Source organism: Macaca nemestrina, chromosome 8 (genome assembly GCF_043159975.1).
Source record: "Macaca nemestrina isolate mMacNem1 chromosome 8, mMacNem.hap1, whole genome shotgun sequence".
Lineage (NCBI taxonomy): Eukaryota > Metazoa > Chordata > Mammalia > Primates > Cercopithecidae > Macaca > Macaca nemestrina.
Genome location: NC_092132.1, coordinates 144,058,812 through 144,085,935, shown reverse-complemented (window position 1 = coordinate 144,085,935; position 27,124 = coordinate 144,058,812). Strand labels below are relative to the sequence as shown.

General features: G+C 38.5%; 1 protein-coding gene across 1 annotated transcript in view; it reads right to left on the bottom strand.

Annotated features, from left to right (window-relative positions):
- Positions 1 to 27,124, bottom strand: part of LOC105491154 (tankyrase) — a 226,311-nt gene that overhangs the window by 15,288 nt on the left and 183,899 nt on the right. Inside the window, exons 18-26 of the mRNA XM_011757309.3 lie at positions 22,105 to 22,293; positions 18,492 to 18,729; positions 17,714 to 17,796; positions 9,108 to 9,228; positions 7,533 to 7,630; positions 6,018 to 6,092; positions 5,011 to 5,116; positions 4,383 to 4,569; positions 839 to 995 (exon numbers count right to left, since the gene is read on the bottom strand). Of these exons, the coding sequence (XP_011755611.1) occupies positions 839 to 995; positions 4,383 to 4,569; positions 5,011 to 5,116; positions 6,018 to 6,092; positions 7,533 to 7,630; positions 9,108 to 9,228; positions 17,714 to 17,796; positions 18,492 to 18,729; positions 22,105 to 22,293 (1,254 nt within the window). The remainder of the gene's footprint in view (positions 1 to 838; positions 996 to 4,382; positions 4,570 to 5,010; positions 5,117 to 6,017; positions 6,093 to 7,532; positions 7,631 to 9,107; positions 9,229 to 17,713; positions 17,797 to 18,491; positions 18,730 to 22,104; positions 22,294 to 27,124) is intronic.

Sequence of the window (27,124 nt, the reverse complement as noted above, 5' to 3'; positions counted from 1 at the left end):
ATAAATTTACATGGGTGTATACACACACACATACATACACGTTAGAAATCATGAGATCATAGTAATATTTCTAATTTCAGTTCATCCTTTGAGTCTTTCTTACCTTCTCCATTCCATATTTGTATGTCCCTTCTTCTACTGTGAGAACTTTGGCTCCTCAAATCAATACATCAACACATCCATCCATGTGCTCAATCCTATAATATACCTAAGAGTTTCACTGTTTTGCCCACAGTATCACCATCAACAGATTTACTAAAAGGAGTTCAGGATTCCTTTGTCAGTCTTCCCCCAACAGCATTCCCTACCCTGCCCATGACTGAAGGCATAGTGTAAAATACTGTTTTCATAGGTTATATATATTTAGTTATTTCCTTCTTTATTTTTTCTTTTAGCGTAGTTACAGTATTCATTTGAAGTTCAGTTACATTCAGACAAATTGGTTTTGGTTTTGGACCAATCCTGTGGCGTGTACACTCATGCAGACCCACTGATAGCAGCCGCCCCGGCATGCTGTGCAGCAAGCGGCACAAGACATCCGCTCCCTGCCGCAGGCCTCCCAACAGCACGAGGGCCCAAGCCTCTGTTTCTCCGCTGCCCTCTCGCTCACATGTGTGAACAAGCCTGTGTTGTGTGGCGGACAGCTACTAATGGCTTTTATGTAAAAAGTTGATGTCAAAGAATTATTTTGATCCCTTTATTTTGTATCTGAAGTAATTAATACTAGCACACTGTGTGGTGGATATTTCATGGAAAGATTTTCTCAAGTCTTACACGGTCTCTGTGCTCTGTTGACATGTTTGTGAACGTGGTTATGCTTGCTTGATGAGTAACATACCTGTTCTCCTCTGTAGATGACGTACTCAGCATATGCCAGCCCATTGACGCTCGGTCGACCAATGACTGAGTGGTGCCCTGGAGGCGCGTGGGCCATTTTCATGGTGCTAAACTGCAGAAAGGATTTCCCAAGGGTCACTCTACAGAAGAGCATTTGTCTAAGGAAGAAGAAAAAAAACAATGCTTTGAAGGAAGCTTTAAATCTTACAATAACAGAACTGCTAGGTCTATTAATTTTTTAAAAATTTAACATAAGGCAAGCTAATTTAAATGTCATTTTCAGATGTATGAGTAGGAATGGAATTTGATATAATGATTTACTTATAAACAGGTACCAGACTCAACAGTTACACTGAAAAGTTTAAGGTAGTTTTGCTATGGCTTAGGAATCGGCCTTAGAAAATGCCTGCCAGTAAGTTTGGCCTGGTGGAAAAAGGGAAGAAAAACAGAGAAAACCTGAGCTCTTGCATGGATAGGGAGGTGGACAGTGAAGAAAATAAGCTGATGGAAACAACACCTGAAATTAAGATTGGGTTTATTCATTACGTGGAAAAAAGTAGAAACTGGGATGAGATAAATAGTAATAAAAAAAGTGGATCATGAACAAAAGTACTTAGCTTAAATGTACGGCTGAAAATCACATTAGTCTGGGCGGAACATGAATTAGAGCAGATATTAAGTATTACAGGGAAAGAAAGGCTGACTGGGAAGAAAGTCTATTATATATACTAGGGGTTAGCAAACTATAGCCCATGGGTCAAGCCAGCCTGCCACCTGTTTCTGTAAATACCGTGTTACTGGAACACAGCCATACATGCATTTACATATAGCCCATGGCTGCTTTTGCACTACAAGGGTAGAATTGAGTTACTGTGACAGGGATTGTATGACCTGCAAAATCTAAAATGATTATTATATATCCCTTAAAGAAAATGTCTGCTAATCTCTAATATAAGCAATAAATATTTTTACAAATTAGTACAATTGATAACACCGTTAAATGTAAACAGTTATAATGCAATCAAATTGTTTTTAGTAATGGAATATAATCTTTGTGTTATAACCAGAGATTTTATTTTGAGTCAACTAAAATTTGTGCTGGATCCAGGATAACTGGGTCTTACCCGGACTGGCTTTTTGAGTTGGATGCTAGTAATGATCCTCTGGGATGCCGGCCTGGTCTACTATATTCTCCTGCAGGTCCCAGAGGAAAGGGCTTTGCTCTCTATCAGAAGGCGGCTTTTTTGTGCTCCATCTCTACATTTGTGGCAGTGGTATGTTGTCATTAGATTCTGTGTGCTCCTAGTCTATTATGTCACACAAAGCTGAACCTGACAGGCTTCTGCTTCTGCCCCAGGGATCCCCTGTTGCTGCTGAGGCAGGAGGTGATGTGAGACCTGCTCAGCCAGCCGTGAGCTGCAGATGGGCAAGTAGAGAGCTGGCTCAAGTCTGCTCACTGGCTTGCCTGGTGCATTGTGGTGCATTCTGCAGATGCAGCAGCCTAAATGGTAGGGGTGCCAATTAGCCCTGGGGGCAAATTTTGGCAAACGCAAGACAGGAGCCAGCAGACAAATTCATCTCTTTCTCTCACTGATATACTACTGTTGTGAGATGCCGTAGTTCATACAGTCTCTCTGGAGATGCTTCATGGACTGAGCAATTGACTGCCCTCACTATGAGACTGTGGCCAACTCATTAAGGCACCTCACTGTGGTTGCTCTGCTGTCTTCTCCACTTCAATTCTTTTAGGGCCCTCATTCCTGCTTCCCTGGGGCTGCGCTGGCCAATCAAATACTAGTCACATGCTTTTGCTTTAGGGTCTGTTTTCTAGAAATCCTGGCTAAGACTTAAACCTGTGTGTCTAATTTTAATAAGTGATTGTTAAATCTTCACTGAGGTTCACTTTTATTGCTTATTTAGGTTCATTTTTGTCTCCAGAGGAATTAAGTTTGAAACATAAAAAAAAAAAAATTTTACATGCTATATATATACTTGAAAATTTCTCTGTATTCCTTTTTCTTTTGAGACGGAGTCTCACTCTGTCCCCCAGGCTGGAGTGCAGTGGCGCAATCTCAGCTCACGGCAACCTCTGCCTCCTGGGTTCACGCCGTTCTCCTGCCTCAGCCTCCCCAGTGGCTGGGATTACAGGCACCTGCCACCACGCTCGGCTAATTTTTTTTTTTGTATTTTTAGTAGAGCTGGGGTTTCACCGTGTTAGCCAGGGTGGTCTTGATCTCCTGACCTTGTGATTCACCTGCCTCGGCCTCCCAAAGTGCTGGGATTACAGGCATGAGCCACCATACCCAGCTGAAAATTTCTCTGTATTCTTAATCACAGAGGTCTTAATGGGAGGAAGTTTCCTTCTAGACATATGACATCCAACTCAGAATGGCTGATGGCAATAATTTTTTCAAAACACAACTGAGAGATAAGTTTTAAGGTCAATAATCACAATTTCAAAGTTATTGGGGCTCTTTTTTTTCCCTCAGAGATCCTTGTTCTAAAATTATTTGGGTCTTTTTAAGGTCTTAACCAAATTACAAAATATTAACCTGGCTTGATAAAAATAATGCATTTGGTAAGTTTACAGAGAAATGTAATAAATCCCAATCTTTGCACAGTATAATTATTTTGTGTTTTTTCATTGCCAAGGAAAGGGACAGTATTTTTTTCACCACTGACAGAGAGGGCATACCATTATTCTCTCCAATTTTTGAGTTTTAAAAGCCTGTTAACATGGCCAATGTTCATTTGTTTGCTATTGATTCCAAAGTTGATATTTTAAGTTGCCAACACTAATTATGTATCCTGCCTTAAAACAACATCATCATCAGCGACATCAGAAGTAAATTAAAGAATCTACCTTTTCATAGAAGCACGTCTTTGTTCAAATGTGACTAGAGCTAGTGGTTCTTTGTTCTACAGAACTCATCCTTAGCCTTAACCTACTATGATTACAAAGCAAGAAAAGTGAACCCTAGGGAGAAAGCCAAGACGCAGGGTGTTTTATTATAACCCATGACTGGAGGACATATACCTGGTTTTTACCCCGGCTTATCTGCTCTGTTGTTACTGCTGTTAGGGAAGAGGCTGATCAGCTGTTCCCACCCATTCCCAGAACCAACGGGATTTCCTGGGATGCAAGACTGAGGATAACCTGTGACTTCTGCAGAGCCTGATAAAACAATCTGGGGCTGGGCATGGTGCCTCATGCCTGTAATCCCAGCACTTTGGGAGGTCGAGGCAGGCAGATCACAAGGTCAGGAGTTTGAGACCAGTCTGGCCAACATGGCAAAACCCCATCTCTACTAAAATTACAAAAATTAGCCAGGCGTGGTGGCAGGCGCCTGTAATCCCAGCTCTGGGGAGGCTGAGGCCGGAGAATCGCTTGAACCCGAGAGGCGGAAGTTGCAGTGAGCTGAGATTGTGCCATCGCACTCTAGCCTGGGCCACAAGAGCAAGACTCCATCCCATAACAAACAAAAAACCCAATTTGGTTCATGACCTGGGGGTGGCAAACGTTACACTAATAGCAAGATGCTTACCTGTGACATATATAGCACGACCTGTCTTTGTGTGTAGGGCAGCCTGTTCCTCCTCCAATTCCATAAACATATTGGTTGCTTTTGGAGGAGTTTTCAGCAAAATAAATCCCAGCTCCAAACATTCCTCCTATGTATGCATGTCGCTCATCAAACCCTTTATGAATAATGGCATTAATGAAAGGAGAACCTAGAAATACGAAGATAGAAAGACTCATTTTTGAACACTTTTCTAGAAGCTCAATTACCTGCAAACTGTTTGCATTGGGCAGGTTAATATTAAGAAATGAATAGTGTATAAATGAAAAGTAGTTCCTAAGGAGCCCTATTATACATAATAATGTACTAGTACTAAATTACAACAAAAATAGTTCACTAGGTGGCTCAATTTGCAATTTAAGTTCTAAAATAATTTTAGCTCAATTATTTTCATTGTAAATGCACTGAAAAGTCTGTACTAATGTGTGATACGTTAGAAAGCTGGTACCAAGAAGTAATTATTTGAACAAAATAATCAAAACAAGCCATTTTTAATACAACCCTATTATAGTCAATTTAACATAGGTTTTTCATTTTACTGACTCCTGCAAGGGCCCAGGGAGACGTCCACCATCACGGCCATGCTGCTCACCATGAAACAACATGCGCTCATTGTGATGGTTGTGATTCTCCTCAGACACTTCCTTCTGTCGGTGGCAGAACCGCTCCCTCAACTTCTTGTTGACAACTTTTTGAATCTTTAAGGATGAAGAAGAAAGAAATATTATCAGTGAAATGTGCATTTATGATTTAAAATGAAAAGTATGTTTCACTTTTAGGAAGGTCCTTTTTTATTTTGCTTAAATGTAAAAGTGATAAAGCTACCGTGTCATTGTAATTCAGAAAATACTCTAGCTGTTACTGACATAATTTTCAGTTACAGTTTTTGTTATTTTATACCAGACCTGGCTGTTACCTCTAAATCAGGATTTAAAAAAAAAAAAAAAAAAAAGGTAAAAAGGTTATATTTAGGCTCCTCCCCAGACTTAATAAAGTTTAGGAGATGGGGACGTATAAATCTGTATTTTTTTTTAAAAAGTTCCCTGGGTTATTCTGATGTATACCAGTATAACTTTCACAGGTCTGTTAACTCAAAGGGTTAAACCCGTTATCTACAGATTTTATTCATCTTCATGATACCACTTTGTAAAAAGCTTGAGTCATCTGTTCCATATTAAAAATTAAGATACTGAGATTAAGAGATATATGTATTCTGGGGTAATTACTGGTTCAGTAAGACTGAAGATCCAGGACTTCGATGCAACTTTCAAATGATAAAAAACATTATTGTTAGCTATGGCCTGTATTTGTGGATAAGCAGGGAGACAAATATCCATGTACGTATCACTAGTACAAGCTGATTTAGCCTCCTGTTTGTAGCTTTGGTGTTTTCAGACTGTCTCTATTTTTAGTGACGTATTGTCTTGGGGAGTTAGAGATATCGTAGTGAGAAGAGTGGTATCTGACTTCAGGGCAATAGGTGATGAATTATCTTTCACAATTTGAAAGTATGACTTAATGAACTTTTTTCATTGTCTAGATTTGATTTTTCAGCAAGCCTTGCAATCCAGTTTTCACCATGAAACTTCAAAAACTTACTCGAATGACATTGTATCTGTTGAAGATGCCGCCAGCATTACCACCATCTCTGTGTTCTCGAATTGTACTTTGCATCTATAGAACAAAATAACTAATTTTATAAAAACATCCCAGTGTGTAATTCTAGACATTTCTTCCAATTTTATTGTTTCATTGATGAGTCTAAAATTCGGTATTAATAAAAGGAGTTCACTACAAATTAATGAATAAGTTTAGTGGATAAGTATTTCTGGTGAGAAAATAATTTCAAACATAAATATTAAATTTATGCACTTTCTGTTTACTTTTAAATAAAAGTTCTGAAAGTTTTCTGTAAACACAATGGGGAAACATAAAAAAATCACATTAAGTCATCTACAATTACTATCTTATTGAGAAGAAGAACTAACACTCTGATTAAGTCAAACAAAAACTCCTTACGTTCAATTAACAAATGCTAAAAATAAACAATTTTTTAAAAATAAATATTTGTTCTGTAGGTGAAATATTCCATATTATCTCAACAGTCTTCAGCTTGGGATCGATCTCTAAGTATATTTACACAGACCAGGGGAATTTGACTATAAGGTACTACTAAAGGGAGTAACTTTCTTCTGACTACTCTCTAAATTAAAAATAATTGTGGAAAAGAAAAATATTTTAAAGATCTAAATTTCTCAGAGAATTAACTCAATAGAATGAATTCTCTTCCTTACTGCTCCACTTGTGAAGAGTCACTACATTTTTGACATTATCATCAAAATGTACTAACTGCTAAGAGAGGAATTAGGTAGTAAGACACTGGACCCCGTGGTGCCTTCCTGATGCACTAAGTATGAGCTGAAATACAGCCCTGGGGCCATGGTCCTGAGTTACCTAATGCAAGTTCCTAGCCTGGGAGTGAAAATAAAATGAGTACTAATTAAAAAAAACAAACACGAATTTTACTTATAACAATGGTATTAGGCTGTTTGTTTATGCATAAACCGTCAGTGGAGTGGGAGTCTCACTGGCATCTGACCACCAAGAGGGTCACACAAACAGCCTTCATAGGGGCTCAGAAAAACTGTGACTGGAGAAATGAAATGTTATGCAGAATAATGAGGCAGACCCAGAAGCACACGTGACGATTAGGCATATTATTTTACCGTCACATTTATAACTGCATAAAAACAAGGATGAGAACATATTTGCTCTCTATGAAGCAAGAGTTTTTCATTCTATGTCATTCTTAGGTGGCACTATAACAATATAAGAAAACAGTTCTAATAGGCTCCTTATTTTGCATGAATTTCAAGAAAATCTCCAGAATAAAAAGACAGATGGGCCCCGTGCATTAGAAAACCCAGGCTTTGATGTGAAAACCATGTGGTGCTGTCATATTTTAATTTTGGCAATATTCTACCACAGTGGCTGAGAGAGACCGATTAATAGGCACGTGACCACAAGGCAATGTAAGACGAGGTTTCTTCCAGAAAAACAGGTTTATCCACAGATTTCAAGAAAAGCAAATGAAAGATTTCTGATGTATATTACCTCTTCTTCCACTGACTGATATTCTTTATCTTCTGGAGCAAGATCCAGCAAAATCGTCCCCTGATTAACACAGTGAAAAGTCAAATAAGGATTGGTGCCTGTAGGAGAGAAAAATTAACATATAAAACAAAAGTCTGCACTACTTAGGCTCTATTTTAGAAAAAAGGATTCATAATAAATAATTGACATTTTGGAACAAACCTAAACTATTTGCAATTTGAACCTGATAAATTTGGTTACTTTAAACAAATAAACTCAAGGACAGGAGAAAAAACAATAAAATGTTTGAGGATCAATTTTATCTGTTCTTTTTTTTTTTTCTTTGAGATGGAGTCTCGCTCTGTCGCCCAGGCTGGAGTGCAGTGGCCCGATCTCTGCTCACTGCAAGCTCCGCCTCCCAGGTTCACGCCATTCTCCTGCCTTAGCCTCCCTAATAGCTGGGACTACAGGAACCCACCACCACACCTGGCTAATTTTTTGTATTTTGTTTAGTAGAGACGGGGTTTCACCATGTTAGCCAGGATGGTCTCAATCTCCTGACCTCATGATCTGCCCGCCTCGGTCTCCCAAACTGCTGGGATTACAAGCGTGAGCCACCGTGCCTGGCCCAATTTTATGTATTGTTATAGAGCTTCTTGTACACACTGCAGAGTTCAACAAATATTTGTTGAATTAAACTCTATCATGAACATACATGAAGCTATATCTGACACAAAAGAAAAACATGCACTGACATCACAATATAGTCAGACCTAAAATATAAAATTATCCTCTAAAAACTCTTCTAAGATGGCTTGAAATAGCCACTTACAATTGCTTTAAAATACATTATCTTTGTTAGTTTCATGGATGAACTAAAATACAGATAAATAAGCAAGACTCAAGCACAAAATCTTCCAGTGTGAATTTCACATCACTCTTGTAATCTGATTAGGTCTATAGATTCTCTTTCCTTGCTTTCCTATAGTGAAAGTGCTTCTAACAAATAGAGAAATGAATAAAAACAGAAGGTAAAAAGGCTTGTAACAGCAAAGTAGAATGGAAAAAGACAAAGATGACAGTCATGTGGGGGGAGGATGGTTCAAGTTAAGAAAGGTTAGATTGTGAAAAGCCATGTTAGGAATGTTCAATTCTATCCTAAAGGCAACAGGATTCTATTAAAGGGATTTAAGCAAGGGAGTGATATGATCATATAATCATTTTGAAAAGACTGTGTTCACATTGTAGAGAAGGTACTGGAAGGAAGCAAATGTAAAGGCTGGAGATAAACCAAGTGGTTGGGATAGTCCAGGAGACAGAATGGTGGCTTGGATCAAGTGACAGTCATGGGAAAGGACAGAAGTACAGAGATGCCAGAGAAACTGAGGATACAAAGTGCTGGGAGAGAGGGAAGACTGACTCAGATTTTTCCAGCTACAGGGAGCACGAGGCCAATAACTGAGATGGGGAAGGGACAGGAGGTACAATAGTTCAGTGTATGGTTCTGGGGTCAGACAGGCTGAGTTCAACTGTCAGCCCCAACACTTACCTTGTACCACTGATTTCTGAAATTTGTTTTCTTTCTGAATAGCTTACCTTGTTGTCCACCTAAAAGTCTTTCTACTCCTTTGATTAATTTGTGGCGGTGCCCATATGCATTGATGCCTATTTCTTTCAACTCTTCATGACCCATATCAGCCAACACATCTAGTGTAATCTGAAAAATGAAACAAAATTACTTGTGAAATCTTTAACAGTTCTTCAGAGGACAAAAGCTTTTCCAATTGTCTACAATGCTATGAGTACTATGCAAATTAATAAAATTATTTTGTTTCCTTTACAAACATGAGCTTACAATCTTTTTAAAGTTGTCTTGATAGTCTCAACAGCTTTTTTGCTTACTTGAAGTACTCCTTGATTTGCTTTTTGTCCATGAGAATTAAAAAGGGAGAAATAATACTATAGAAATTCAAGAAGATCATCGCTATATTTCCTTTAGATGATTTTGTTCTATCATCTACTGCTTGCCTCCAGATAGAGGAGGAATCAATAGCTTGAAAATGGGAAACACCAGATCCCAATATCCAGCAGGGAGTAGAAATGAACGGTGGGGGAAAGGGAGAGGCATTCAGTGCAAGTAAACAGAGCTCAGGAAAAGGAGAGAGCAGTTTTCAGACGATAGATAAGGAAGAACTTCTCAGTGCTAAGAAATACTCAAGCCTGGGACAGACTGCCTTAAAAAGCAGTGAGATTGACATCTCAAGTATTTAGTTAGATTACAAACTGTTTTAAAGAGAGGCTACATTTTAAAATTCCAATTTGGATAAGGAAAGAGTAGATGGTTTTTAAGCTCTCTCATAAATTCTCAGACTTAATCCCTTCTGCTTAAAATACATTCTGTTTTTATACAACATAGTGGTTTTTAATTTTTGGTTAGTTTTTAACTTTTGGTTATTTATCCCTGTAAAATGGAGACGATTAGTTGGCTCAAAATCACCTAATTCCCTTATGGACTAAAGTAGCTGGGACTCTACTACCACCCAGTGGCTATGTTCTGAACACACAGGATGAACTTGGGTAGCCACATTTCTTGAAGTCTGAACATGCAACTTTCCAGCCTTGACGAAGCTGGCCTTATGACAATCCAAATACCAGTCTACAAGATTAGTCTTTGATTTTCCCCTTCCTTGGAGAACCAAGAAATTCTTTTACAGACACTCCTTTTCCAACTCAAACAAGATCGCTTTTTTCCACTTTTAACTTTCAAGTAACATTTAAAAAACTGACAAATTAGGCCTGGACCTCTGCTGATTTTTTTGTCAGAATAAAATATGAGTTTGATCTTTCCAGTGAAATGAGCATACATCACTCATTCTTTGGAAATAATTTTCTATATTGCTTCTAAGTGGCCATTTAAGCAATAATTGCTGCATTGCACAAAGCAGGCAATTTACTTCCAATCACCCAAAAGAAAGGTTTCAGCAGAGCTTTAAAACAAAACAAAACAAAACCAAAAAACCCAGTTTTGAAATACACATCTTTGAGATGGAATAGTTTACAGAATAATAGGAGCCTTTACATTCTTAGCTAGACATGATTTTAATAGAATTTGGAAACTATGTTATTGATGTCCCATTTTTTTCTTCTAAATATTCCAAACTAACTTCAGTTTAAAACCAAGGGTCTCATATCTATGTGGTAACTTCAATTCAGAGAATCCTCAGACTTTTCTGAATTGATACATATAGTGCGTATCTGGAGGACGCAGACACCAGGCCAGCAGAACACAATATTCTCTACAATGTTCTAGAGGAATAATGGAGACTATTTAATATATTTATTCATTTTATAGCTCCAATCATAAAATGAATACAAAAAACCCAAATCGAACCAACAAAACAACCTGAAGAGACTGACAGCAAGTCACTTAGTTTAGAAGGCAAGGCTGAGAGGAGCTCTCACACCGAATGTGGCAAGTGGTCTCCTACCTCCTGGCATTTGTGTCTTCCCTGTAATCCCTTCCCTGTGTGAGACAGACTTACCAACTCACTTCTAACACATATGATACAGCAGAAGTGATGGGAAATTACTTTCTACATTAGGTGATAGATTGTGGCTTCCATCTTGGGCGCTCACTCTTTGGACTGCTCACCCTAGAAGACCTGGCCGCCATGCTATGGCAGACACTCAATGATTCCCACCTTCTTACACCACATCCTGTGTGCTCCCCTCCCCTGGAGTGCAGGCTTGCCTAGTGACTTGCTTCTAACCAAGCAAATACAGCAATGGTGATGAGAGGTGACTAGCAGATCCTTTTTCTCTTGCTGGCTTTGATAGTGCAAGAAACCATGTTATAGAGGCCCACATGGCAGGAACTGAGGGCTTCAGTCCAACAGACTGCAAGGGACTGAATCCTGCCAGTAATCATGTGAGAATGTGGAAGGGGATCCTTCTCCAGTGGAGTCTTTAGATGAGACACTGGCCCTGGCTAATGCTCTGTAGCCTTGTGAGAGATCATGAAGCCAAGGACACAACTAAGCTGTGCATAGAGTCCTGACTCACAAAATGTGTGCTGTTTCGAGCTGCTGAGTTTGCGGTATTATCAAGCAGCAACAGGTAAGTAATACTCCATAAGGTCACTCTGTGGAGAGGCCGACAGGTGAGGAATCGAGGCCAGTCAACCAACACTGTGAGCGAGCTTGAAAGCGGGTCCCCGCCCTTGCCAGGTGAGTCCCCAGGTGAGACTGCAGACCTGTCGGACAGTTTACTGCAGCTTCGGGAAAGACTTTGAGCCAGAGGCACCCAACTAAGCCATGCTTAGATTCTTGACCTACAGAAACTGTGGGATAATACATGTTTCTTATTTTAAGCCATTAAGTTTTGGGTAATTTGTTACACAGCAGTAGATAGGTGATCTACCCATGCTATCTTGGCATTTATCCAATTAGATACAGTCACACAAAAGGAATGAATATGAAAATACGTAACTAAAGAAAAAAAAAGGCAATGTTTATTAGGCTATCCTGAAGGATAGAAGAGATGAAAAGCTATTAACCTGTGGAATCTGAAAAACAAAAAGGGAATGGGACAACTTTCTATACTTGCAACTGAATATAAATATACATTATTCCTGCAATTCCATCCAACCATTCATCATCCAACCACCATCCACTCACAGCTCAAAGCACTTTATTTACATTACCTCATTTAATCCTTACGATGATGGATAATGAAGTACTATTAATGTATTATGAGGTCACTGGTACTGAGAGAAGTCATGAAAACAGTATACAGAAGAGCTGAGATGTATAGCTGTATCTGTCTTTTCCCTGTTTCTATTCTTTAAAAGGATGACTAGAAGGCGAAAATGATTAAACATTAAATTTAGTTGTACTGAGTTACATGGTGTCCAATTTGTCTGCATATTTATCAGGCAGTGGCCACTGAAAAACCTTAAATGAAAAGCTAAGGAATTTAGATCTATGTCAGCTCATTCACACAAAAAATGTTTAATGAGTACCTTCTTTATGCTATATATTTCTTTAAAAAGTAAACATTTCATTTAATTCTAAAACGACCAATTATAGTTGGAAAGTTACATTGTTGGTCCAAATAACTGATAGTAAAAGAGTGGGGCCATGAAATAGAGTGCCAACCAGAGTTCATGTTATTTACTCGAGATAATAAACACACATAAAATGGGTCAATGTCTTAGAGAATCCCTAAGAGAACTCTCGTGAAGGTGGCCTGTTTGGTCAGGGCTGCAAGGAGGGCTGAGAAGGAAGGAGCAGGAAGGAGATGAGGAAAGGTTCTCAGAAGAAGGTCATAATTCAGCTAAGCAGCAGGAGTTCATCAGGCAGGGGAAGGAAGAAAGTGTGCTTAAGACAGAGGGAATAGCATGTGCAAAGGGAAAATCAGTTAAAAGAATACAGAGTATTTGAGGGAACTTAAGTACTGTAGTTCAAAATGGTGACAGGAGAATATGTATCAAGGATTAAAAGGAGGGAACGGCAGAGCAGCAGGCACAGAGAGGATCTTAAAGGGCCTTATCTATCAAATTAAGGGGTTTAGAAGTATACCAAAGGCTGGCCAGGTGTAGTGGCTCATGCCTGTAATCCCAGCACTTTGGGAGGCCGAGGTGGGCAGATTATGAGGTCAGGAGTTCGAGACCAGCCTGACCAACATGGTGAAACCCCATCTCTACCAAAAATACAAAAATTAGCCGGGCATGGTGGTGCGCACCTGTAGTCCCAGCTACTCAGGAGGCTGAGGCAGGAGAATCGCGTGAACCTGGGAGGCAGGGGTTGCAGTGAGCTGAGATCGGGCCACTGCATTCCAGCCTGGGAGACAGAGCAAGACTCTGTCTCAAAAAAAAAAAAAAAAAAAAAAAAGTATACCAAAGGCCCTGGGAAGTCTTTTCAGCAGAGTAATACGATCAATGTTGTATTTTAGGAGGATGAGACTGTTGGCATTATGAAGGGCAGATTTGGAAGGGAAAGCAACTGGGAACAAGATGAAGATAAAATGGCATGGAAGGGATGAATCTGAAAGCAACTGGAGAACTCTATTTACAGGGCCTGGTAAATAGAAATGGTTAAAATAAAAGAATGAATAATTAAAGATTATTCCAAAATTCTGCAGATGGAGAACTATGAGACTATTGTATCAAAAAAAGAAATAGAAATATCTAGATGGAAAGCAGGTTAGCTGGATTTTAGACATGTTGCTTCAAGATTCAGGGATTTTATATATACTCCTATCAGCTGTTAGACATTTTTTTCTGAAAATCATATTTAAATTAACTTGCTCCTTTTTTAAAACCTTGACTTGGTTATTATACCGAGGAAATCACAAGCTTGTTGGGCTAGTTATTTCTATCTAGTATACATTAAAATAAAATTATAATATTAAGAATAAAGACTATCCACGTGTCAGTTAAAGTCATCTTGCACATAAAGCAAAGGTCACTGCAAAAAGAGCTACCTCTAGCTTCTAAGAGTCATTTTACTTTGGGTGGGGAGAGAAAATTAGTTTTAATGAAAAAGACCTTTCTCTTGCTTGGGCTTAAAAGGTTGTATGGTACAGTAGTAGTAATAAGTACTAACTTTATAATCAAGTTCACAATGAATTACTGGAGGCCATGCTTTTATCTTCAAGAATTTGAAATCAAAATTTATCTGGTCATTTTCCATGAAAACACACAGGTTAACCATAAAGATGTCCACAAGCAGTCTTCCAAGTGATAGCATTTATGTTCCAGGAATTGCAGTGTAAATAAAATCTGTCTTTCCCATAGAAAAAGTGTTCTACCTATGTTCCTAGGTAGAAAGCTATGTTATAAAGGAAGGGCCAAGGTCACATGGGTACTATAATTAACTAGAAAGGATACAGGTATATATTATTTAACATAGAACTTGGCAAAGTATCTATGGGAAACAAGACAATTTAGTTTAGAGACTTCCGAGAGAGTAACTGTGAAGATAGGAGGTGAGGCTATGATGTGCAGAAGGTTTTTTTCTGGGACCAGAAATAAAATACCTACATTCCACACCCCACTGGCATCCATGAGTAGGTACACAGGCAATGAGACATATGAGCATGTCAAAGCACGTCAGAAAACAATGGCTCCCCTGGCTTAAGCCAACCAGATATGAATTAAATGAGTACAATGCACGCACCCTCACTCCTCCCCCACTATACAAGTATGTGCACCATCATCACATATTACTGATATAGAATGTTAATGGGAGAAAATGCTAATGGTTAAAGTTATGGAAAAGGTTATCACATTTATTTATAATGGAAGGCTAGATAAATAACATTTGCAATTAAAATAAAAATACATTTGATTGCTTGATGATTGAGCCAGACACAGTTAGAAACGAAGAAAGGTAGTATCACTTGTCTGGAGGAAAAGAACTGCGCTTGGTAATACACATTAAATGCAATTATCTATGTATTGATCAAGAAAAGGCTATAGAAATTATTCTGGCTAAAAGAAAATCAATGGAACTATTTACTCAGAACGAAACTGCAGTAAAAAAAGAACAATGAAACTGATGAAACCAGAACAAGCTGTCAGAAGGAGTGACTAGGAGACTAAACTATTAAACTATTCAAATCAATAAAATGTGATAAATATGCCACAGGAAGTCAGTTACTGACAATGAGAATATACAATATAAAGTAAAAAAGAACTAACACATAAAATTATAATGCAAACTGACTAAAAGAAGAAAATTAACATTCTTTAGAAAACTTTCATCAGTATATTGGAATTATTTGTTTGAGTTAAGGTCTTTGGTTTATTTAGCAAAGATGTGTTTGAAATTTTACAATTATTGTGGAAATGATTTGGGAAGAACAGCTATAGCTGTAATATGGAAATAGCAGAGTATAATGGTTTTAAAACAGCTTGCACACCTTCCGTTAGGGAATAAGGATAAAGCATTCTTACTGTTTAGGATATTCTCCTAAGAAAGCTCCAAACCACGGGATGAATAAATGGTTGGGAAAGAAAACGATTTGATAGACAGCAGTCTATAAAGTCCTAACCATTAGACCAAAGGCACATGTGATGCATCACTGTATTAAAAGCTGACACAGCAGCACAATATTACCGAGAATTTTAACTCTCTGAACATTTGTAGGCATTAGGTTTTACCAGTAAAGGAAGTGATAGGATAAATGTCTTTTAGCCCAATTTTACACAGCTAGTAAGAGGGTAAAAGTAATTAGAATTAAGGTCTTCTTTTAGTCCAATGCTATCCCTACTCAACTGTTGTTATTAAGAGCATTAAAGATGAACTATAATGAAAAAATGTAGCTAAAAAAAAGAAAAAGCAGAAGAAAATCTTAACAGTATAACTGATATAAAATAGAAAAAAGACCTGGTTTTTAAGTTAACTCCAAATTGACTATAAGCCTAGAAGGGAACCATAGTGGGCCAAAGGTGCGAGTGAAATATTGGAAAATTATGTCATATAAAGAATACTTGAAAAAACAGATGTATTCTAAAATAGGGGAAGATGTGTAGAGGTGGGTGGTTGAAAGGTTGACACCTCTGATAAGTTGACTAGGTCTTAAAAAGATATAAAGGGACACATTGTGTTGTAGTGGGCTGAATGGTGGCCCTCAAAATGATATGTCTATGTTCTAATCCCCAGAACCTATGAATGTCACCTTCTTTGGAAGAAGAGTATCTGCAGACAAAATTATGTTAAGGGTCTAGACATGAGGAGATTATACTGGTGGCCTCAAATTCAATGCAAATGTCCTTAGAAGAGATACAGAGGACAGGAAGGCAATGTGAAGATGGAAGCAGAGACTGGAGTAGCGTGGCCACAAGCCAAAGAAGCTGCCAACCATCAGAAGCAAGAAGAGGCATGGAATAGATTCTCCCCTACAGCCTCTGTAGGGAGTATAGTCCTGTAAAACTGAATACATATGTAGACTGGAGATTAGATCTCTGTGCAAAACAGGGTGAGCATAAGCCCAAAACAAATGAATTATACCTACCAGCAGTTTTTGGCACACTTTAAGTTACAAGCATTCTATTACACCTGTCCCAAATTGTAACAAGGTATCTTCCCTGGCTAGAGGACTAACATGGGTGTTATTATACAAGGGCGATCCCTACACCTGGGAGAATAACTAAATTTTCTCTAAACACCTTTTCCATTCTAAAATTTCATGTATATCAATAGTCCATTTAAATTCAGGACTTACCAGCATTCAATATTTAAAGTTGACCATAATAATGAAAGCATACAATATTACAACTCCTTATACTGTATGAAAACAGTAAAACAAACAGAATAATCCTAAATTCATAAATGCCCTAATGATGACTCCATCCTTAGACCCTCACAGACATTTAAGATGGATCCCAAAATAGGGTGGGTCTATTGGAATGTATGGCCAACTTTTGGTTCAAGATTATTTAAGATTCCAAGTGGACAAGAGAAACTTCATAAAGGGGCGATTCTTAAAAGGTGCACTTGTCTAAGTACTACTGTGCTTTCCAAATTAATGGGCAACTGCTTCAGGAGCCTAGTCACGTGAATAATGAAATGAGATGAATAAAGACTGACACTTTTCAGAAACAAAACAACCAAGGACAATTACGAAAACATTCTTTTGAGGTAGTTGCATGGTCTAAGCTTTGACATGTAATAAAATGCAAAGTGCTAGGCTGCTTATAAAGATAAAATAAAGACTCTCAATTGTTAGACAATTTTGGGGAGAAGTATAAAATACTGGGCTCCTCTGGCTTCTTATAGAAATGTGTTGTGGGTTTAAAAATAGCTCATAAGAAGCAAAAGAGAAAAGAGGTGGGTGGCAATTAATAATTCTTTTTTTTTTTTTTTGAGATAGGGTTTTACTTTGTCATCAAAGCTGAAATGCAGTGGCACAATCACAGCTCACTGCAGTTTCAAACTCCTGGGCTCATGTGATCTTCCTGCTTCAGCCTCCCAGCAGCCCAGTAAGTCACCATGCTCAGCTAACTTAAAAACATGTTTTCGGTTTTTTTTTGCAGAGATGGGGGTCTCGCTTTGTTGCCCAGGCTGGTCTCAAACTCCTGGGCTCAAGCAATCCTGCCTAAGCATTCCAAAGTGTTGGGATTAAGGTGTGAACCACTGCATCCAGCCTAATTCTTAGTATTTAGTTTAAATGACTCAAATATATAAAAGAGTGTTTACCTGTTCTGTTTCAAAGATATCCCGAAGGTGTTCAAGGCCAAGGCTTTTTAGAAATTGGCTGATATTCATGTCAAGACCGGTAACTAAAACAGAAACATATTCGAGATTCTCAGAAAGAATTCTCTAAATATAAAGAAAATTTCAGTATCCATTTAAAGACATGACTCTGACAACCTTGGCTGTCAGATGATTTTACATGGCATAAAATAATACAGAATACACAGATTTAATTCAGACACTTTATTTCTCAAGTTGATTGAGAAATAAAAGCAGAGCGTTTTATCTTTATCAAATTAGTATTTGTATCAATTCTAATATGGTTAGAATATAGAATTATAACTTATTGTAATTTATAAAAATATACAGAATACTAATTTTAAAATATTATAGTATAATATTTATACTATAGAATGCTACTTATATAGAGAAATCTAAAGCTTTTAATGAATTAAAAAATCTAAATGTATCAGCTATCATTTTAGTTTTCATTCCTGAAATGACCTCTCAGTTGTGTTCTGACATAATTTCAATATAAGTGGTTCAATAAGATGCTGGTTGTAAACAGATGCTCTAGAATATACAGAAATAAGAACAATGGCAATGCCAAGAAATGTGGCAGTCTTCTATGAAGAAATATTTCTTATAAGATGTTGTGTGTATGAAAATTTACAGACAGGACGTCTCTAATGGAGGCGTTCAATAATTATCAATAGAAAAAAGTAATTCTGCTCCACTAACAAAAGGTATAAATAAATAAGCATTCACGGGGTCTACTCACCTTCTCCTTCCTTCCTTTCTGTTCCCGCGGCGCCATCCCCTGCGTTGGAGGCTCCTCCTACAGCCAACTCTGCTAAAGGGCCAGTGAGGTTGTCTATGCTGCTGGCAGCAGAGAGGCAGGAGGGGGTGGATGCTGGTGAGATCAGAGAGGCACTCACTACAGTAGCCTGAGGTTTAAAACAGGTAGGTAAGGCCTCTGGGGGCATGGCATCTATCAGCAAAGCTCTGATATCGTCAGCCTAAAAAAATGATTAAAAAAAAAAAACGTGAAAAGACTATATATTGAAATGGTAAGTTTTTCACTAAGAACCAAATGCTTTGTGGATTTTTTCCTTAATGAATGCCTCATTATCTATCCCCTTCTGGTTTTTGATCATTCCTTCTCCTATCCACAGCTCCAAAGAGTTTCAGTAGTTTCAGTAGACAGAATTGGAGAAACCATGTAATTTTTAAAAATATTTCTTCTTTCATTAAAAAAAAAGCACTTTCAGTGTTAACTGTCACCCTTCTTTAGAAAAATTTCCATATTTACTATATTTTGTTTATGTTTAAACAGCTATAATAATCTGGTTATTTACACTTAATAATGTCATGTAAAATTAGCATCTGGTGAAATTTCAAAGGGATGACACTCTTAGCTCATTTATTCATAAACTTTACAGTTTTTAAGTATTAGATGCAACTGCTTTTCGAGTATGCGGGAGATAGTCTCCAGAGACAGCCAGCCATCAATTCCTTCCTCCCGACATGCATGCCTCCCCTTGAATTTCTACCCACCTTGAATGTGCTTTGCCCTGTGAGTTGTCTTGCCCAATAGAATGCAGAAGTGATGTTCTGAGGCTTCTGAGCCAGGCTTTAAGTGGATTGGCAGTGTCTACTTTTACTCTCTTAGAAGCCATCTGTCATGCTGTACAGAAGTTTGGGCTAGACTACTGAGGGCTGAGATCCTATGCAGGGAGAGCCCTGCAGGATGAAAGGCTATCTTGGAAGCTCCAGCCTCTGCTGAGTTCCCAGGTGCAGGTAACTACAAAACCAGCAGAACTGCCCAGCTGAGCCCAGTCAACTCCCAGAAGTGTGAGAAATAACAAATCGTCATGTTAAACCCTCACTGGGTTTGGGGGTGGCTTAGTGTGCAGCAATAGAGAAATGAAATGCACACCAGTACCGGGAAGTGGGGTGCTGGTGGACATGTGGCTTTGGTTGGAGGTGTGAAGGGTGGCCTGGTTATTGCTGAGGAAGGCTGTGAGTGGAAGACAGGCAAGTGCAACTGAAGGCGAGAGAAAGGGGACTGATGCTGTGTAGCAGAAAGTTTGGCAACACTGGCACATGAGGTCTTATAGAAGGCAGAACGTGAACCTAAATAAACTTGTAAATTTGGCTAAGGAAATTTCCAGAACAAATTTTGCCTCGCCAGCTGGACTGGTATGTTTACAGAGAGAAAGGAACTGTTTAGTTCTCTTTAAGAAAATGTATTCACCCAAGATTTGCTAGGTTAGAAAATAAAATTATTCACCATTCCCAGCCTCTCCATCAGCAAAAGTTTCTTCAAGTAAGGCATAGCCTCAGGCCAAAGGTCAAATCTAGGGTGCTGACAGGAAAACATGGCCTCAGAATAAAAATCACCAGAAGTATAGATATATTACCTCAAAATCTTTAAAAAACCTCTAAGGTGGTACCTTGTGAATTCCCTTGGCTAGATGAAAGAGCTTCGAAGGGTCTTATGGGCATTGCCCCACTGCACCTTGACTTGGAATCCATATTACAGAGGGACCTGTCTTGAAAAGATTTGTGGGTGGGGCTTTTGGCTGATGGGTGCATAATTTGATGGGAAATCCAAAAGTTTATAAAGGAAGAGTTGTACTATTTTGGACTAAAAGGGACAGGTAGATTAAAATAGTAAAAGGCTTAGGGTCCCCAAAATTTCTAGGAGCAGGTAAAAGGTTGAGAAAGCCATTTGGCTGTAAATACGATCCATTTCTTATGAAAAGAGAAGGATAATTCAGAGGGCATGGCCAAGAGCTACAGAGGCTGGGTACAGTGGGTCACACCTGTAATCCTAGCACTTTGGGAGCCTGAGGAAGGAGGCTGAGGGAGGAGCCCAGGAGTTCAAGACTAACCTGGGCAACATAGCAAGACCCTGTCTCTACAAAAAGTAAAAAAAAAAAAAAAAAAAAAAAAAAAAAAAAAGCCAGGCATAGTGGCACGTGCCTGTAGTCCCAGCTACTTAGAAGACTGAGGTGGAGGGATGGCTTAAATCTGGGAGGTCAAGGTTGCGGTGAGCCATGATCATGCCACTGCACTCCAGCCCGGGTGACAGAGCCAGACTGTGTCTCAAGAGAAAGAAAAAGAAAGAAAGGAAGAAAAAGACAGCCACAGTGAACCACTCCCTGGGAGCAGAACTGGGCCCTAATCAGGCACCATTCCCTAACTCCAGAGTAGACAGCCCTGATAACACGTGCCTGGCTGAATTTTAGAACTGCTAAGGACCCAGTGATGACTATCTGTGCCCCTTGTTGGTTGGGGGAACGTGTGGCAGGTAAGTATAATTTGAATGTGGGAAAAATAGATTTAATTTGTATTCACAGGGAAGACTGTGGCTGATTAAAGATGGCCATGAAATCTTTGCTTCTCCTTTCAAAGAAGGTGGAATCTATTTTCCTATCCCTTGAACCTGAGCTGAGTTCATGACTCACTTTGCACAACAGAATGTGGCGGAAGTGACAGCATGTCAGTTCCAGGCTTAGCCTTAAAGAACAATGGCAGCCTCTGCTTTCTCCCTCTTGAGATGCAATTATTTGGTGAAGAAATTCCAACAAGACTACTTAATGATGAGATGCCACGTGGGACTAGAGAGGCCCCAGCCTTCTAGCTGTATTTGTCAAGGCCCCAGGCATATGAGTGAAGCCGTCTTTATGTTTCTGCCCCAGCCACCAGCTATATGCAGTTACACAAGTGACCCCAGGTAAGACCAGAAGAATCTCCTAGCCAACATACAGAATCATAAGAAATAATAAATCATTATTATTTTAAGCCACTAAGTGTTTTGAAACAGTTACTCAGCAATAAATAAATGAAACAGAATATAACTTGAAAAAACATTTCTGGCTTAAAAAATTAGAAATTATTGTGACTATACAGTAACTCCCTGATTTTCAGAAAGTTCAGGGAAGAGGATGTGGTGCTTAACTTTGACTCTGCAGTTAAATAATACTGCCCAGAGTTAATTTTTCTTTGACCATCTCACGGACTTAGGTAAATCATCATGAACATTAGTTGGTCTACAATAATATGCCAAATATAGAAGGTACGAGATAAGTTTATAAAGGAAGCGTGTGGCAGGTGAGGGTACACTCTAAAAATGTGTTTTCTTATGATTCATGTTTTCCTAGCAGGCTAAGAATGGCAAAAAAAATTACACTAACTTACTGATTAGTTTGCCTTAGAGTTTTAAATTATATTTTCATAGAAAAAGTGTGAACTTCAAAAATGTTCAGAAGGAGATCTCTGTTCTAAGTGAAATAAACATGACTAAAAGTAAGCTGGTGAGCCTGAGAATTTAATGTCATCTCGGAAAGTATAAGGAACAATACTCAGTATCTGAAATGAGGACTTACTGTTGCCAGATCCAGAGGCGTCTGGCCTTCCTGGTTCTTCATGGTGGGGTCTGCACCATGCGCTAGAAGGAGGGCGCACAGCTGCGTCCTTCCTTTCTGGGCTGCTTCATGGAGAGGAGTAAATGCCCACTTATCTGTTGCATTTACACACGTGTTGTATTTTATCAATAATGCCGCTATGTCAACATGCTGAAGAAAAAGAAAAGGATACAAAGATTAAGAAGGAGATCATCTGGTAAAGCACCATCGTGTATACTTGTTTTTATTTAATAATTCACTCCCTCTATGTCTCCATTTTCATCCTTAACAGAAGTTTCTTCTAAAAAATAAAAAAGAATTTCAGTCTTCTACCTACACTTTGGACTCCATCTTTTCTTGCCTCCTTTAAAATCTCAATTACACAACTATACTATTATCCTGTAACTGTTCATGGGCTTTTTTCAAAAAAATTCATCCTTCTAATATATTCAGCTTTATTTTAAAAACAAATATGATGTAAGGTGTTTCGTTTTGTAAAGTGAAACTAGTACCTAATTCAAGTCTTCTGTTAATGGTCTAATCGATCTGCCAAACTTTTCAAACACGCATTCTATTCACATTGATTCTCTTATCTTCCCATTTCTTTTCTAACCTAATGCAATCAGATTTACTGAAATACTCATCTCAAAGATTCTCAATGTTTTTGCTTCAGCCTTTGAAAAAGCAACGTAACATTTTATGAAAATTGGTCTATTATGTCTAAATGATTGAGGGGTGGAGGAAATGTTAGCAGCAGACAAGCCAATAACCTGGGTGTGAGGTGATGAGACCCTGAACCGTTGACAGTTACAGAAAAATGGAAAAGAAGGGCTAAATCTGAGAAATTTTGAAAGAAAAAAAATTGGGTTTAGAAAGCCAAATTCACAACAGAAGAGAAAAAGTCAAAGATGACTACATTTTCTGGGAAGGGGGGAAGGAGGGGAGAATCTAGAAGATTAGAAAATAAGATAGAACTATTAACAGAAATTGAGTTGTAAAAGTTTAAGTAGGGGCTGGGTGCGGTGGCTCACGCCTGTAATCCTGGCACTTTGGGAGGTTGAGGTGGGCGGATCACCTGAGGTCAGGAGTTCGAGACCAGCCTGGCCAACATAGTGAAACCCCGTCCCTACTAAAAATACAAAAATTAGCTGGGAATGGTGGTGCAAGCCTGTAATCCCTGCTACTCGGGAGGCTGGGGCAAGAGAATCGCTTGAACCCAAAAGGCAGAAGTTGCAGTGAGCTAAGATCAGCACCACTGCACTCCAGCCTGGGTAACAGAGCAAGGCTCCATCTCAAAAAAAAAAGGAAGTTGAAGTAGGTATGAAACTCTCAGATAAGGCTCATTGAGATAGTAGGCACCTTCTGAGGTAAAACCTCCAAGTAAAGACATTCTGTAGATGGTTTGTCAGAAGAGGCTGGAGCACAGTCAAGGGGGCATCAATTCATTCATTCACTCACTCACTCTCCCGCCACTCACCCACTAACCAGCATCTGCTCAATACCTACCAAGGGCTGAGGACTGGGGCTGGGGGCTCCAGGGAGATTATGAAATGGAATAGTGGATTAATAGTTGTAGCTACTTGACAAAAGAGCTCATTAAGGAAAGGAATACAGAAAGGTAATTACAAGGTGGATAAAACCTTGAAAACAACAGTATTTTGGACAAGGAGAGTGGAAAAAAAATCCTCAGAGGAGACAAAAGGAAAAATGGAAGCTGGAGAAGAACTATAAAGGAGCAGGACTATAAAAGCCAATATAGGAGCAAGTTCCATGGAGACCAGGTTCACTCAAGAAAGAGCTCCATATAACAAAAGGCTTCAGCTTCTTCTCAAAAATCCTTATAAAATAAGCTAAGACAATCAATTACACAATAGGCACTACTGATTCAACAGATAGGCTTTTTAAGAATATTAAAAATAGGCCGGGCGCGGCAGCTCAAGCCTGTAATCCCAGCACTTTGGGAGGCCGAGACGGGCGGATCACGAGGTCAGGAGATCGAGACCATCCTGGCTAACACAGTGAAACCCCGTCTCTACTAAAAAATACAAAAAACTAGCCAGGCGAGGTGGCGGGCGTCTGTAGTCCCAGCTACTCGGGAGGCTGAGGCAGGAGAATGGCGTAAACCCGGGAGGCAGAGCTTGCAGTGAGCTGAGATCCGGCCACTGCACTCAGGCCTGGGTGACAGAGCGAGACTCCATCTCAAAAAAAAAAAAAAAAAAAGGAATATTAAAAATAACTTGTATATTTCTATAAATACATTTAGGATGTTAGGCTGGTTACCACTTATTTCTGAGATCCATTTCAACTCCAATATACTATAATTCGGTGCAATTGGCACATTTATGTCCCTTACAGACACATTTCCAGGCATAACTTGGTCAGTCTGGATAATTAACTCAAAAGCACATTATCTGTTGAGAATACATTTCTAACTCATGCTGCTGCTCAACTACCATACATTGAGGTTTTTAAGGAAGACATGTATGAGAATGGAAAAAGACAGGGAAGGCCAAGAAAGTTCCCAAGGTGCTACTAAATGCGTGTCACTTTCTATCTTCCTTAAAATATCATTGTCTTCCCTGCACTCTTGAAGACACTCACTTCAAAAAGAACTGGCACTTTTTCGGAGGTAGTATTTAACTTTATGTAATATAAATATCTGTATTTCCTAATTTTAGAAATAGTAGTTTCTGAAAACAAAGTGAAGAACATTTATCTAAAAAGAAAAGTACAGATCAGTCAACTACTAAGGAAAGTTTCCACATTTGCTCTAATAATACAAAGTAAAAAGCTGCCAAAAAAACAAAAAGTAGGCCAGGTGCAGTGGCTCACTCCTGTTATCCCAACAGTGTGGGAGGCTGAGGCCAGCAGATCATTCAAGGTCAGGAGTTTGAGACCAGCCTGGCCAACATGGTGAAACCCCATCTCTGCTAAATTACAAAAATTAGCTGGGTGTGGCGCCACACACCTGTAATCCCAGCTACTCGGGAGGCAGAAGAATCGCGTGAATCCGGGAGACGGAGGTTGCAGTGAGTTACGATTGCACCACTGCATTCCAGCCTGGGTGAAGAGTGAGATTCCATCTCAAAACAAAACAAAACAAAACACCCCATAAACAAAAAATAAAATAAAAAAGCAGTATAATCAGACTAAGGCTTCTCAGAACAGGATATGTTTGGTGATTCTTCTGGCATTATACTATCACTATAAAATTAATTCTATAGCTTAATTATTTTTAAATTTTCTAACACAAAAGATGAAAACAGAGGTACCACTTGTGGTATTATCAAAATCACCTAAAACAAAACCAAACCTAGTAATTTATCTCCCTTATTCAAAGGCTATATGTTGAAAAAAGACAGTAATTTTTGTTAAGTTAACCCAAAAGCACGGAATAATTTCAAGCTTCTCCCCAGTGAGGTTACAAGCTATTTAAACTGTTTCTGATGATTAATTTTATTGAACTCCCGTGTTTACTGGCAGAATAATATCATTTGGTAGACTAATTTACACAGGCTTCCAAAATTACAAAAAGTCCAAGGAAAATTACATGTTTGTGTATATGTGTATAAAATGAATTGTATTATCTAGTATGCATTATTAAGCTTTCTTTATATTGAAGTTATAGTTTATGCTTGGACAAACCAATTACATGCTTGTGAAATTTTCTGACAAATGTCTGAAAGAACAATGAACAGGAAGGAGTATATTACTACCCAAATAGACTAAAAATATAGTTCTTAAGCTGTTTAATTCTTTTACATAGCTATACCACAGAGGCAAAAATAGTAACTGGAATTTAAGGCTGACAAATCCAATAAATAGCAGTTCAATTCTATTCAACACAATATATAAGAGCAAAGTACTGAACTAGATGGTCCAGAAAAGAAACTGATCTCTGTTGGAATGTTTCCAGGAGAAACAGACAATTTAACATAGTTTCAGAATCCAGCTGCAATACAAAATGCTTTAAATGACAAATACAACATAAAAAGACTGGGAAGCCTTTAATTTTAAAAAGGTGGGAAGTAGGGGAAAGAGAAATGTGCTTAGCTTCAGTTAAAGCCATTTAACTGTGTAGATGCTTTATTACAATTATGTCATGAAAATTCCCCAGATGTTATCCATTTTAGAGAAAGCACTGGAAAATAAAAACAGTTGAGAGAAAATGTATCAGCCAACTGATTTACTCTTATAAGATATAAATTTACATGCTTCGTGGTAATAAGTATCAATGCCATTTACTGACTAGCAGAAAAGTTAACTGTCTTGCGTAAACATGCATTCAAATATAATACAAGGCATTGTTATATAAAGAACACCAACACAGTAAGGCACACTACCACTAATATCAGCTCTCATGCAACTTGTAATTTTTATTGATGCTTCTTAAATAAATATGTATTTTTTTCTCCATTCGGAAAAACTGAGGTTCTTTTTATACAAAAAAGGCTCAAAGACACACAGAGCAGACTGGGCTCTCTAGCGGAAAAAAGGTAAACATGTATGAAGGAATAATGAACAAGAAATAACTGTATAAGTAAAGAACTATGTAATTTCACAGCTACCTCAGATTTTATTTCATCCTCAGGCCAGTCAATTAATCTGTGTTTATTTAATACAGTACTGAGCCAGTCAAATATATAGATTGTTCCTAAGGCTGTGAGATGTTAAGAGTGACATGCAGCCCTTATTCTGACTGGCTCAGTACAGAGGCTGTGGGAAGCGAGGAATTTACTAATTTTTAGTATCTCTATATCTATCTCTATATCTATCTCTCTCTCTCTCTATATATATATAGATATAGAGATATATATATACTTTTTGGTAGAAATAGAGATACCTCTCTCTATATATATAGATATAGAGATAGATATATACTTTTTGGTAGAAATGGGGTCTCACTATGTTGCCTAGGCTGGTCTTGAACTCTTGGGCTCAAACGATCCTCCCGCCTCAGCCTCCCAAAGTGCTGGGATTATAGGCATGAGCCATTGCACCC